We start from the raw sequence: 15,049 nt of genomic DNA on the forward strand, positions 1-15,049 counted from the left end.
TGTATTTTATCCCCCAAGAAACATTCATCTAAGTGTGGAAATCCATGAAGAGAAAAGATTCTCTAAGGGCCTTAAAAAACAGTAAACTATTTCTAATGTCTTACTCTACTTATTTAGTTGTATAGAATTTGAGTAGGGAACCTTGTTCTATCTTTCTTTATTAGACCTGTATTGCTAACTGAGGAAACAAATTATTTCTTTCCTTCCTTCTTTCCTTCCTTCCTTCTTTCTTTCTTTCTTCCTTCCTTCCTTCCTTCCTTCCTTCCTTCCTTCCTTCCTTCCTTCCTTCCTTCCTTTCTTGCTTGTTTGCTTTCTTGCTTCCTTCCTTCCTTATTTCCTTCTTTCTTTCTTTCTTTCTTTCTTTCTTTCTTTCTTTCTTTCTTTCTTTCTTTCTTTCTTTCTTTCTTTCTTTCTTTCTTTCTTTCTTTCTTTCTTTCTTTCTTTCTTTCTTTCTTTCTTTCTTTCTTTCTTTCTTTCTTTCTTTCTTTCTTTCTTTCTTTCTTTTTTCTCTTTATCCAAAGAGTCTGTTGGGGTCAAGAATTACATCTTTTGCTTTCAGGAAAGGCATTATAGAAAAATGGGTGTCTGTTCTGCAGGTAAAAAAATTTCAAGTATCATCTGAACTAAAGGGAATATATAGGGTTTTTTATGCAATTAGACTATTATCAACTTTTTAGATCAGTCTGGTTTTATGGGACATAATGTTAATGGTATCAGGAAGAAGGCTAATTAAATATCTTAGTGACACTAAATTTTCAAGGAATAGAAAATGCATGGATTTATGCATGAATACTTAGACTGTAAAAGTGGACAGGGAGCTGTCCAACCAAGAGCCTATTTAAACAAACTATAACCAAATGTAAATGTTTAAGGAAGAGCTTCTAGAAGAGGGATTCTCAACTCTTGGGTCAAAGATCCCTCTTTGTCAGGTCAAGACAATGGACCTCTTCTCAGTATGTTTTAAATACATAAATTAAATGCACACAATTAAAAAAGAAACCAATTATATTGAAATATCGATATAGAAATAGTTTAAGAAATAAGTTCATAGCCACTTATTATGAAATCTTGCCCTACAACAATAAAATGTTAATTAGAATTATTTTCATCAATATTTGTTCTTCCTAAAGATATTTTGTTGGCAAAGTAATTGAATTTTATTATTTAAAAAAAAACAATTATTCTGAGACCTTCTATTGAATAAATAAGCTCAGATTCTACTCTTTCTGATTTGCACTTACATGAGAACATGAGAAAGATAATTAAATTCTACTGATATTTATTAACTAATCAATCAGTAACCATCTATCAAGTGCTTACTAAGTGTCATTGAATGTGTTAGACTTTGAGAACACAAATAAAAAAAGCAAGATAGTGCTTATACTCACCAAGCAGTCATTCTATTGGGGAGATGCAATATATTCACAATATCATAGTTAAGAAATTAAAGGATTAATATGAATAAATGCAAAGTGTTTTGCATGAGAAATAGGATGCTAACAACTGTGACTCTCAGGACACACTTCTTGAAAGAGGTAACTCTTTAGGAACCTCTTAAAATGCCCTACAAAAAAAACTACAGAAGAACTATCAGAAATGAGGGAAGCAACCCCCAACATAATAGTTTGACTAAAAATGAGGAGGAGAAAAATCTAGAAGTAGAAGGAGAAAAATCTAGAAGTAGAAGATGTTTTACAGTGTAAATTGCTACAGATAAGTGGACAAAATTTAAGAAAATCAATGGGATTTACCAATAAAATGATTACTGATGACCTGAGAGACAATTATTTCAGTTGAATCATGGATGTGGGTGTGGGGGAATGGAGCTAAAAGAATTAAATTCATATTTGAAGTGGTTAAGAACTGAGTAAAAATTGAGAAATAGATAAAAATAAAGCTAGTGTTTTCTAGGAGTGTCTATAAAGGAGAAGAAAGATATACAGTGGTAGAAAGAAAGTGAAACTATTATACACACACACAAGTTGAGGGAAATCTGGGCATTTTTGTAAGCATCATGAAAAGAGAGAATGAAAATCTGAGAAAGAGAGGGGATGATTATTGGAACAATTTGACTGAGAAAGTGGGATCAAAGACACAACCGTGTAATTTGGTACTGACGGAATTAAAGGATACCTCTTACTCAGAGATAATGAGAGAATTAAATGAGAGAATAGTAGATAATACTGAGGTGATTTTAGATATACCATTAGAGAGGAGAAAGCTAAGGACTTCTAATATTTCAGTGAAATGTGAAGTGAGGTTCTTTGTAGAGAGGCTGATAAGGTGGTCTAAGAGAAGAAAACATCTAAAACAGTTGCCTTGGGGAGTCGGATGAAATCGTGTCACTTGTCTGCAAAGCACTATGCTAAGCACTGGGGAAAATTTTAAATTCAGGTAAAATATATTCCATACTATCATGAAGCTTAACAAAGGGATATGACATGTGTACAGATACAGTAACTCTAACAGAAATAATACATAATTAATGCCTACTAGAGCTACAAAAGCAAAGTGCTATGAGAAACCTTGAAGGAAAAATGTTGTTATTGAAAAGGGATGGAGGGGGGCATCTGAGTAGCTTAGTGGATTGAGAGACAGGCCTAGAGATGGGAGGTTCTGGGTTCAAATGTGGCCTCAGACACTTCCTAGCTGTGTGACCCTGGGCAAGTCACTTAACTCCCATTGCCTAGCCTTTACCACTCTTCCGCCTTGGAGCCAATACACAGTATTGATTCCAAGATGGAAGGTAAGGGTTTTAAAAAGAAAGAAAGAAAGAAAGAAAGAAAGAAAGAAAGAAAGAAAGAAAGAAAGAAAGAAAGAAAGAAAGAAAGAAAGAAAGAAAGAAAGAAAGAAAGAAAGAAAGAAAGAAAGAAAGAAAGAAAGAAAGAAAGAAAGAAAGAAAGAAAGAAAAGGGATCAGGAAATGTTAAGTAGGAGCCATAATATTTTTACTAAGCTTGAAATGTTTAATAAGAATTCAACAAATGAAGAGAAAGAGGCAGGAAATTTTTAGAATGACAAACATCATGAGCAATAATGGAAAGACCAGAAAATGGATGAATTATGTGAAATACAGAGAATTTTCATGTTTAGATGAAGAATAGAAGAGATGGACTAAAATAGAATGACATAAGCCTGGAAAAGTAACATGGTATCAGCTTGGAGAAGTCCTTGAATAATAAAGAGGAATCTATTTTTTAATTGTGATGCAGTGAGAAATCCTTGAGCAGAGGAAGAGGACAAAGAAAGAAAGTAAACATTTATATAATGCCTACTATATGACAGACACTATATTCATTGAGAGATAGGTACTATTTTTATCACTATTTATAGTTGTGGAAATTGGAGCATCCATAGGTTAAATGACTTGCCCAGAGTCATACACTTAGTGTCAGCCCAGATTTGGACTCATGTCTTTCAGAATTTAGACCCAGCATTCTGTCCACCACTGAACCACCAGCTACTTTGAGAGAAGGAACATTATTCCTCTATGAGAGCAGATTTTTTTCATGCGAATTCCTTAAAAAAGATTTGCTTGGGAAGTTATAAAGGATGTTACAAATTAGAGTGGGGAGAGGTAGTGGAGAAAAAGATTCATTAGAAGACTATAACTTATCCTAGAGTGATAGCAGTAGAAAAAGAGGATGGTGAGTGAGTGAGAGTTAATTTGGATATCAGCATTAATAGGACTTAGTGACTAGCTGAATATGTGGTGAAGAAGATGGAAAAGTCAAATACTACACTAAGATTTTTTTAAACTTTTTTTCATTCTTTTTTTCCAAATTACATAACAGTATAATTTTTCCATAATTATTTTCTGACATTTTAAGATCCAAGTTCTCTCCTTTCCTTCCACCATTCCTCCCTCCCCAACATCACAGGTATTATGATACATAGGTTTTACATCTGTTATCATATAATACATATTTCCATGTTCATTTTGTTGTGAAAGAAGTTATATATCACTTACACGAGAGAAAAATTTGTGTAGGAAATAAAGAGAAGAATGTATGCTTCAATATGCATTCAACTTCCATCAGTTCCTTCTTTGGTAGTAGATAGTCTTCTTCATCAAGAATCCCTTTGAGCTGTCCTAGGTTCTTGCATTGTTGATAACAATTAAGATATTACTTTTTGATAGTCAAACTATTATTTATAACATTAAGATTTTAAACATGGGAAGTGAAGGGCACTGTAGTGAGTGGCAGAAGTGAAAAGTCACATTCGAAGAAGCACAGATTTGGAGGGATAGTGATAAATAAGATCGATCTCCTTATTTCTGCTTCTTGACTTTCCTGTCTCTGTTCAAGTCTCAGCAAAAGTCACACTCTCTGCTAAAAGCCTTGCGCAGTTTATAGGCTCATTTCCTCCCTCTGAGATTATTCCCAACATATCCAGCATATAAATCGTGTACATATAGTTGCTTGCATGTTGACTTTCCCATTAGACTATGAGATTCTTGAGAGCAGGGATTTTTTCCCCTCTTTATAGTAGTATTTCTAGTACTTGGCATAATGTCTGGCTCACAGAAGTTGCTTAATGATTGCTAGTTGACTGACTCATTGACCATTGTGAGGTTTCATACCTTTCAGTTCTCATTTTATCATGCCACTTACAGACCAGCTGTGATCCTCATTTCTTCCTTGTAACAAACTTATCCTCTATTCCTGGGTCCCATAGATCTGCCAGATGAATTTTCATGTTACCGTCCCCAGAAACAGGTTCTCGTTCTATTTCTCAGCCATTTCCACATCATGCTACTGGTTCTATCTTACCCTCCCACATCTTTCCAGTTCTTTATCATTTCCTTCTCTTTTTGGAATATAAGCTCCTTAAGGAGATGAAAACTCTTTTTTCTTCCTTTTGTTTATATCTCCATATTTATATCTATATGCTTGACAAAATGCCTGACACATAACAAGTACTTAATAAATGCTGGATCTATCAGTCTAGGTATATTTATTAAATTGGATATGTGGATGCTCTGTAGGCAACTAGAGATATTAGAATGAAAAATGTTAAAACCCAAGTCAGGCAATGAATACAGGTCCTTTTAGGCTTATTTTATATCAAGATTAGTTAGGGAAAGACTGAAATTGTCTAACAGGTTTTTGTGAATTTCATTATTCCAATGCCCATGGATAAGCAATGGAATCACTTCAATAACAAGTCTCCAAATTCTTCAAGAATGAGTAAAACTACATTAAAACCTAAATATGTTGCCTATTTCCACTGTCTTTAAAAAAAAAATTAAAATGTAGGAAGACATTTTTTGTCATGAGAATGACTTTGAAATATTTATTTATAGCTCTTTACAACTTTCAAAATGTTTTTATCAAAATAACTCTGAGCAGAAGATGGTGCCATAAACTATATTTCCCACTTTATATATAAAAAATAAAGACCCATGGTGGTTAACATGCCTTCTTTGAGTCATGTGACTGGTGAATGTCTGAGCCAAGATTTGAACTCATTTTTGGACCCCACTTACTGTTTTCTTTGTATATCACAGTACTTCATTTCTTTTTTTACACTCTATTTCTTTTTAATTCAGATTGGAGAGTAAACCACAAAAGCTTTAGAGATTGGTTCAAATTGAAATAAAAGTGATCAGTTTCTTGTCTCAACTGACTTTAATGACCATCAAATTAGTCTTGGAAAATCATTACTTTTTTTTAAACCCTTTTCTTCCCTCTTAGAATCAATACTATGTATTGGCTCTAAGGTAGAAAATTGGTAAGGGCTATGCAAAGGGGGTTAAGTGAATTGCCCAGGATCATACACAGCTAGGAAGTATCTGAAGCCAAATTTGAACCTCTGGTCCCCAGGGCTGGTTCTTAATCCACTGAGCCACCTACCTGCCCTGAAATCATTATCTTTCCAATGATTTCTGCTAAATTGACATTCCAGGGTAATTTTTAGCAGTGTAACTAAATATTATACTCAATCTGCAAATCTATAATGAATTATCCTAAATACTTCTTTAAATTCTATTCCTGAAAATATGACTCTACTTTAGCATAGTGATCGCCATGTGCTCTTAACCTAGTGTGGTTTTTCTGGTGTGTATGTGTGTACTTGTATACATTCATGTATAAGGACATAAAATATATATACACACAGTTCTATCATCTAATATTAATATTACATATAATGCAATTATATATTTTTTCCTTTTAAAAATCCCCTTTAGTCGCTGAATTGTAGCTGGATTGTGTTAGACTTTCTACTTTTATCTGTCAGAAAATGTCCTTCAGAATTGATAGTGCCTTTCAGTTTCTCTGTTTCTATAAGGCAACAAAACAATCGTTAGGGCACAAGACTGCCATTTGTAATGATGAGATAAACTCTCATTTTTAAAGGTATTTAATAAATCTAAAAATTACCCTGTAATCCACTAGCAATATTTCTGATACAACTTTGAGAAAGAAAAAATGTGTTCTAAAATAAGAGATAATTTTATTGACTTAGTTTCCACGTTTGGGGGCAGCTTTTAGAAAACATAAATGTACCTCAGAGAAGGATAGAAAATAATATGTTATAACATCAAAAAAAACTTATAAATTTATGAATTCATTTTATTTATTACCACTAAAATAGACATCAACTTATTTGATATCAAGATAACTTTTAACATATCTATTAAGAGCCTTAAACTGAATTGGCAAAAAATAATAATATTCATATAGTGCTTTAAGGTTTTTATAGCTCCTTATTTTATCCAGTTTTATCCTTTCATGAATTCTGCAAGGCTAGTGCCATTATTATTGTTATTTTACAGGTGAGAAGACAGAGGCTGAGAGATTAATTAACTTGCCCAAGGTAGCACAGCCAGTGTCAGAGGCAGTCTTTAAATTCAAGTTTTCCTGATTCTAAGTACAATCCATTATCTACTAAATCAACTCACTAGACACTACATATTACAAAAGAAAGACATAGTGTGATCCATCCTTTATAGAGGGTTTATAGTGTTCTTAATTCTAAACATTTAGGACAGGAAATGAAAACAATAAAAAACAATTGAAATCAGAAAGAATACTGTACTGGGAACTAAAGGGGAGGGTTTGTATCAAATGATAACTCAATCAAAAGGTGTCTTCCTACCTTAACCTGCCCTGGGGAATCATATACATCATGAGCTACCCATGAGAGATATGGGTGGCTCCTTCATGATTTTTTACTCTGACTCTTTTTCATTTTGGATTTGAATTTCTTCTTTCCTGAAAACCATAAAAAATGTCCAAATATGATTCTATTCTCAGAGCATCTTACCAGATAGTCTCTCATTTCTCTTTCTGCTCTAGTAGAGTCTGACTCTACTTCCTATGTTTTGGAAATCTATGAGCTTCTGTGTTAGTCCCTTTTCATCCTTTTTCCTTCCTTATCCTGACTCTTATGGTGCCAACATCTTCTAGTATCTAGTATTGTACCATAAAATACTAAAGATTTGAGATCTCTTCTATCTTCATGGATTGAAAGACCCTAGAACCCACTGGGAAATACTTAGAGGCATTAACAATCACGTATGAGAGCTGATGTTCTTATGAAGTGTTCAATGATAATATATTAGTGTTCTTTTTAGTTAGTTGTCTATGTTCTCAAACTCTATTTTCCCTTCTTTTGAGGAAAGCTATCGTTGACTCTAAAACTCAATTTAAAATCGTCTGCTGGCACCATTTCTGGAATATTTTTCTCATTCTGCCATTACAGTTTTACATTTGTCATCAAACTGCATGTTGTGCCTACCCATTTCCAGAAAATTGGTTGTATGTGCATGGCATTTTAGAAAAATATTGAAATGAAGATGTTTTGGGAGTGTGAAAATGAAAGCCCTTATCACAGTCCTTATGTGTTATTTTATCTGTTTTTCTTCTAACTGACTGAATTTATGATTTACAAAAAGCATACTTTTCCATGTGGTTAATTTAATGCATGCCTCCGCTCTCTGTTCAATCTTCTCTCCTTACTTAAAGTTTTTGTATTCTGGTCGATAGAACTCCCCTGATTGCTGCAGGAGTTATTGGTGGACTCTTCATCCTGGTGATTGTGGGCCTGACATTTGCTGTGTATGTTCGACGCAAGAGCATCAAAAAGAAGAGAGCATTGAGAAGGTTTCTAGAGACAGAGGTGAGATTTCACTTTCAGCTTAGTACAACACACAGTTAGTTATGGGCTCTGGGCTAAGATCTTTCCGCATATACCTACAGCACATGATGCTATGTGGCTCTCTGGTTGTACTTATGTAATAATCTTAATTAGGCAGCTAGGTGGTACAGTAGATAGAATGCTGGAGACTGATTTCAGGAAGACTTGCGTTCAAATTTGACCTCAGATGCTTTTTATGTGTGACCTTGGACAATTTGGCTAATCCCTATTTACCTCAGTTTTCTCTTATTTCAGATGAGCTAGAGAAGGGAAATGGCAAAAAATTCTAGTTTCCTAGCCAAGAAATATCCAAATAGGATTATGAAGAGATACTCTTAACTATTTTTATAGTTATCAGCATGGATTTCAGAATCATAAAATCATAGAGGTAGAACAGAAATGAATGTCAATGGCCCTCAGGTTCATCTACTTCATTTTATAAAGGAGAGAACTGAGATAGAGAAAGACTAAGTGACTTATACAAAAGTCACTTAGTCAGGAAGAGGCATAGGCGGTATTTGAACCTAGATCCTCATTCTCAAGAGCCAGTACACTTTCTACTTTTATAGTGATCTTCCAAAATGTAGTACAATGCCCTGCACATAAATATGTGATAATTATCTGATGAATAGAATTACTATCATATTTTATTTTCAAAATTAATATGGAATTCCCTTCCTTCAACCAAGTGAATTAAGATCAGTTAAAATTCAGTTTAATAACCTATGTATGTTTAGACTTTACAACATGTGGGTTTTTAATTTAATCATCAATAAGTAAAAATTATATTTTATAAAGTTTTATTAATAATAACTAAAACAAAAGAACTGCCTGACTTCAGCCTGGTCACAGGTCCAAGAGAGGAAGAGGAAGGACTTACAGCCACTTAAATACAATCACACAAAATGCGGGGACACAGGAAAAGGGAATTTTGGGAAATACTAAGGGACTTCTGGGGGATGAAGTCCAAAGGCTCAAAATCTCCATTTGTACAAATATTAAACTAATTATCTCAAAATGGTTACTAAATAAATGTGGGAAATAATTATGTAAAACCAATAACAGAAAATTCATTATATGTGGAATAAAAAGTCAAGGTCTATTAAAATCCTTAGATGTGAGATAGTGGTGGCCAATTATCAAACAGTGTTATTGGAAAAACATGTTGGAAATGATTTCTATCGATAAGGTATTAATTTCATACTGTGGCTTTAATATATTTTGAGAAGACTGTGCTAGGAAAAAATGTTGGAAAGAGATAGGAATCTGACTCAAAAGTCCAACAATGCTCCTCTGCAATTTTTAATTGTATACAAATCCATCACCTACACAAACAGTGTTTAGTGTTTTAATAAAGAAAAATTGATAGCAAAACAAATCTAGTAGGCATGGATGATGTGCATAATTGTGATCTAGTCATATGTAAATGACAAGCAAATCACATTTGTAACTGTAGTTAGTCATTATTCTCATAACTAAGTTTTTTATAGTTCTGCTCTTTCTAGTCTTAGTTCTCCTATAGAAATATTTGCACATAAAGAGACCGCTCTATTAAAACAAAGCAATACTGAAATGTATTACTCAGTAATTATTCTTTTTTGCTTCCTTTCATCCTATCCCAAGAATGAAGACCCCAGATGGTCTTCCTCCTTCAAGATTTTCAGTCTTTAACGTCTCTATGTTCTTCATCTTAAGAAGTTCATTTCCTAGCTACTCTTTCCTATCTTGTGGTGTTGAAGAGCTTAAGATAGAAAACACCCTGAGACTACCAGTGGCAAGAAAGTTCAATCCAGCAAGCATTTATTAGGTCCCCACTTTAAGCTAAATGCTGGTATGGGAGATAGAAATATAGCTAAGACAGAGCTCATACCCTCACAGGACTTACAGTGTAATAGGAGGTTAAAGCAGATAGGGCAGCTAGATGGCACACTGGATAAAGTACCAGATCTGGAATCAGGAAGATTCATTTACTGAGTAAAGGTCTGCTGGTAGGTACTCACTGGCTGTGTGAACCTGAGCAAGTCACTGAATACTAATTACCTCAGTTTTCACATTTGTAAAGTGAGCTAGAGAAGGAATAGCAAACCACTTCAGAATCTTTGCCACCAAAGTCCCAGATAGGGTCACAAGGAGTGGGTTATGACTGAAAAGGATTGAAAAACAACAAAAACCAGATGATATCTGTCTACAAAATGAAATAATATATGGTCTTTACTAATTTTGTATAACTTGAAATTAAGAAATTATACAGCGGATAAAGGACAGATTTAAAATAAATATGATAAATTTATTTTTGACATGTTGAATTGAAGAACTTAGTACAACCTCTTGATAGATTTGCCTCAGCCTACTGGACAGGTAGATCTGGTTCTTTTGGTGAAGACATCTCTGGAAAAAAGGATTTGGGGTTAATCATAATAGTCCTTCAAAGGAAAGAAAAGGATAAGAAGTATAGATAGGGATGGTTTGTGAGATGCCTGTTCCAGAAAGTGAGAAAAAAATATGACAGGAGAGGAATAATGGATCTCTGACTTCTGAGTTTTCAGGGACTGAAAGATAGAGATGGTTGAATAGGAACAGAGTCAGCTGAATGGGAGGACAGGATTCTCATCAGGGGCTAAAAATTCTAGATCCTAGAAACTAAGAGTAGCATGCTCCTTTACCCACAACCAATAATTGGAGCTAGATCTCTGTATAATGACTGATAGCAAAGTAGTGTTTGGCTAATTGGGCAGGAAATGGGCCATAAAAGTACTGAATCTTTAAAAAAGAGAAAAAATAGGAGTCAAGGGGGGAAATAACTCACTGATTTACAAGTAAAATAAGTGATCAAATCTCTTTCCCTTAATCCTTTCTCTATGGAAGTTCAAAATATTAGACCTGAAAAAGACCTCATTGAACATCTAGTTAAAGTTCCTCTTTTTAGATGAAGAAAATGAAGGACCAAGAACTGCAGATATTTAGTGATTTGAAATTTGAAAAGGTAACCTAGACTTCAACTCCCAGAACTTGCCTTCCTTTCCATTATAATCACTTTATCTCCCTGGTCCAGGATAAATGCTTGTTGATTTGCCTATTGTTATACTGTTCTCTTGATTCTCAGTAAATGAGGGTTTGGAGGGTTATTCCAGGCTTTTCCCAGACTGCATGCCTACCGTTTAGACTTGAATGCCCAAGCAGTGAAGAGAGCAAGTTGAATGACCACTAGAATGACCTTTGGATAATGTGGCTTCTTTGTCTATCTTTCCCAATCTTCATACCCCATACATACCCACTGAGAACCAGAAATCTACTTGTAATTTAACTCGATTCATCATTCCTTAAACCTTACTCTATGAAAGATAATGTTTTAGGTACTGGGGACAGCAAGATAAAAAGTAAAGAGTCTGTCCCCAAAGAGGCAAAGAGAGAGAGAGGGAGAGGGAGAAAATGGAAATGTAGGTGGGGGAGGGAAATGAGAGCAGGAGAGGGAAAGGGGGTTGGGGGTCAGTGCAGCAGGGAGAAAGATGGGTGAGAGGATGGAGAGAAAGAAGAATAAGGATTGAGAGAAAAGAGAGAGAGGAAGGAGAGATAAGGAGAGAAAGAAGACAAAATGAAAGAAGGGAAGGGGAGAGAGAGGAGAAAGACAAAAGAGAGGAAGAAGAGGAGAGGGAAGGGAAAAGCAATTGGGGCAAGAGACAGAGACAGGGGAAAGAGAGAAGTGGAAGAAGTAGAGGCAGGGAAGAAAATAAAAGCTGAATGTATCAAGAAAAGATTCATGGAGGAAATGAGAGATTCTACCATGCCATAGTCTGGTTGGAATCCCACACACCAGAAGTCCATTCTATTGTTTTCATAGTTCTCATATTACAGCAGGAAGAAAAGCTGTGGCACAGAAGACTGTACCCTACAAAGAGAATACCCTAATTCTAGGATATTAAAAAATCTGGACACATGGTCATTTCTAGAATAATGACTGACATGTAGTAGTATTCTGTTTTTGTACCTCATACCAGGCTACATTCCCTGAAACAACAGACTTGCAGTGGGGCAGGGGTTGTTTGCTGCTTTCCTCTGCTATCCAGAGTAGAATATGCTGTACTCTAATCCAAACTGTTTTCTCTACCATTTGAGTTCTTCCAGCTCTTGGATTACATACATACTTGACGATCTGACTATCCCTTTCTAGCACATTCCACTTCTCTTCCTCTACTCCCACAGAAATGGCATCCCAGGCAGTATTGCTCCCACTTTCTTATAGATATGTAGTAGCAGCAGCCCAGATTAGCTGGTGTTCACCTCTAAGGGATGCTGAGCACTAAGGATGACAAGTGGAAAAAGAGGTGACTAGAGGCACCAAAGACCAGCTTCACCTACTCCAGAATTTTGCTTCGGGCCACCCAGTTTACCTTTAACTTTGCTCAGATATATAAACATTTCAAGCAGATCTATTTTAGTCTTGCTTGGCCATGCACTGGGGCAGCATAGCTGGCATGCTGGAGGCGAGGAGATACCTTCCTGATCAGCTCTGGGCAGTCAGTGAGTCAATTCCCTACAGAGAAGCAGCTTGGTGATGAATGACAGACCTGATTAGTCCAGGGTTTAGGGCCCCAGTTAAGTAGATGGCTAAGAAAAAAAAAAAAGGTCTCTCTCTAAAGTCATATGAAGGCTTTTAGATTTCAAAAAAGAAGACCAGCTCTTATGGAGAAGTGAAACAGCTAACAGAGTATATATGAAACTTGATCCCTCTTAAAAGGTACATTATATTGCCAAACAAACACATCCTTATGGTTTTTAACAAGAAATACTATTTTTATGTAAAAAAGTCATATATATATATATTATATATATATGTCAGTCACAGTGAATATTTTCATGAATAGAATTAATAACTGTAACAAAAAGTCATAAGGAAGCTAAATGCTTTTAATTGCCAGAAAAAAATTTGGGTGTTGATATGATTAGAAGTGAGGTTGATTGGCTGGGTGTAAGGCCAGAGCCAAGTTGCTGAATAAGAACAGAAAGTATCTCTCTAAGGCCATGCTCTAGTTTGTAGATTCTAAAAGGGGAAAAGGTATATAGTCTATTAATAATTAATATGTGACATTATCATTATTATTAGGATAGGGATTAGGACTGTGATTTCAGTATTATAAGGAACTCCCATGGCAGCGGGAGACTGGGGAGAGGAAAGGGGCAAAAACCCCCTAAGTGCCCTGACCAGAGAAGGGTTAGTACCTTATCTGTAATTTATAGCTGCTTAGAAAACTGAAGAGCAAATGACTTGCCCACTTCCAGAGGCAGCACTTAAAACCAAGTCTTCCTGACTCATAGATCAACTCTCTGCCTACTGTCATTTGGTTGACTCTCTTAATTATTAAATAATGATATAGTTAGTACTAATTAACATGTGATGTTAAGTTCCAGAGTTTAAATATCAATACCATATGATGTAATAATCATGATCATATATGTTCTATCTCTGATAGACCCTGGCTCTGTGACCCTGGGCAAGTCACTAAAATTGTCAGTGCTCTAGACAATGAAAGACCATAAATTATAAAGAAAGAGCTGATCTATATCAGCACTGGAAATTTCTTTACCCAATAATTCCTTATTCCAAAGCAGTCACAGGTCTCTTCCCTATCACTTAATTTAATAATTATAATGACCTACACAGTTACTTAATAATGATTCATTGTGTAGAAATTTATGCCCCTTATCTCAAAAAAAAAACATACTTGTGAATCACCACTACCCCCTGTTGGAACTGTATTTAAACTGCAGAGAGAGTTCTTTAGAAGGAGTCATTGACATTGTAGCTGATAATGTGACTTGCTGCTAACTTGTAAATGAAATTTCAAAATATGCCTTACTTTCCCCTGGAAGCTCTTTCATTCCAGACCTTGTTCCTTGCACTTAGATACATTTGCAGATATTTTTTCTAAAAATGGACCATAAAGCTACATATACGTGGTTTCAAGTGGATATTGTATCTTTTTCAATTTATCTAAATGATTTTTTCCTGACTTGCCTGATCTCATTTACTTATAGATTTGTTAAATAAGTATCAACAAAGACAAATAAAACAGGATTCAATAGCTCACCTAGAGATATCAATAGAGCCATTCATTTTCCTTATAGTATTTAGGCATTTAGTGTGTATCTTCGGAAAATTTCATTATTCTTCTGTAAAATGGGAATAATATTTGACTTTTCTACCCCAACAGTTGGTAATTCTGAACACTGAATTTGATAATATGTGTGAAAGCATTCGGCAAATTGTATAGCATCATAGAAAAGAAACTATTATTGGATGCTATACTTTTAAGTTTATAAAATACAATATATATTATCTCATTTGTTTATACTTCAGTTTCTCAGGGAAAGATAATCCTTCCAACAGGACCAATGATAACCCATTTACATTTGGTTATCACAGTTACATAACAAGATATTCATAAGGCCATATAGTTAGTACTAAAAGGTTATCTCGTCTAATTGCCTTATTTTACAAATGAGGAACTGAGGTACATAGAATCTAAGTCACTTGGCCAAGGACACACTCACAGAAAGTGGTCGAGATAGGTTTCAAGTCCAAATCATCAGGTATGTTTAGGTCATTCAAAGTCCAAAAGGAATTGTGTTTTAAAAGAGGTTTTGTTGTTGTTGTAGTTGTTGTTAAAACAAGAAAAATAATCATATGTATGATCAAGGAGTATACAGATAATCTAAGAATAACATAGCCTGATATTAAGAGGTAAAAACAAATAAACAAAAAATCTTCCTACAAATTATACCCAAACAGCTCCTGCATCCAAATAAGGGGGCTCTTTCACTTAGAGGCTGATTCACTGTACAGTTAACATAATGTTAAGGTGGCTCTTTATGAGTTTGTTGCTTCAAATATTTAGAATTCAGTCTTA

At 34.8% G+C, this 15,049-nt stretch overlaps 1 protein-coding gene across 4 annotated transcripts in view; it reads left to right on the forward strand.

The window, feature by feature from the left end:
- Positions 1 to 15,049, forward strand: part of ERBB4 (erb-b2 receptor tyrosine kinase 4) — a 1,424,132-nt gene that overhangs the window by 1,118,547 nt on the left and 290,536 nt on the right. For all 4 annotated transcript variants that reach the window (XM_056807930.1, XM_001369059.5, XM_056807929.1 and 1 more), the window contains exon 17: positions 7,994 to 8,126. In XM_056807930.1, coding sequence (XP_056663908.1) covers positions 7,994 to 8,126 — 133 coding nt within the window. The remainder of the gene's footprint in view (positions 1 to 7,993; positions 8,127 to 15,049) is intronic.

The sequence above is a fragment of the Monodelphis domestica genome, chromosome 8 (assembly GCF_027887165.1).
Source record: "Monodelphis domestica isolate mMonDom1 chromosome 8, mMonDom1.pri, whole genome shotgun sequence".
Lineage (NCBI taxonomy): Eukaryota > Metazoa > Chordata > Mammalia > Didelphimorphia > Didelphidae > Monodelphis > Monodelphis domestica.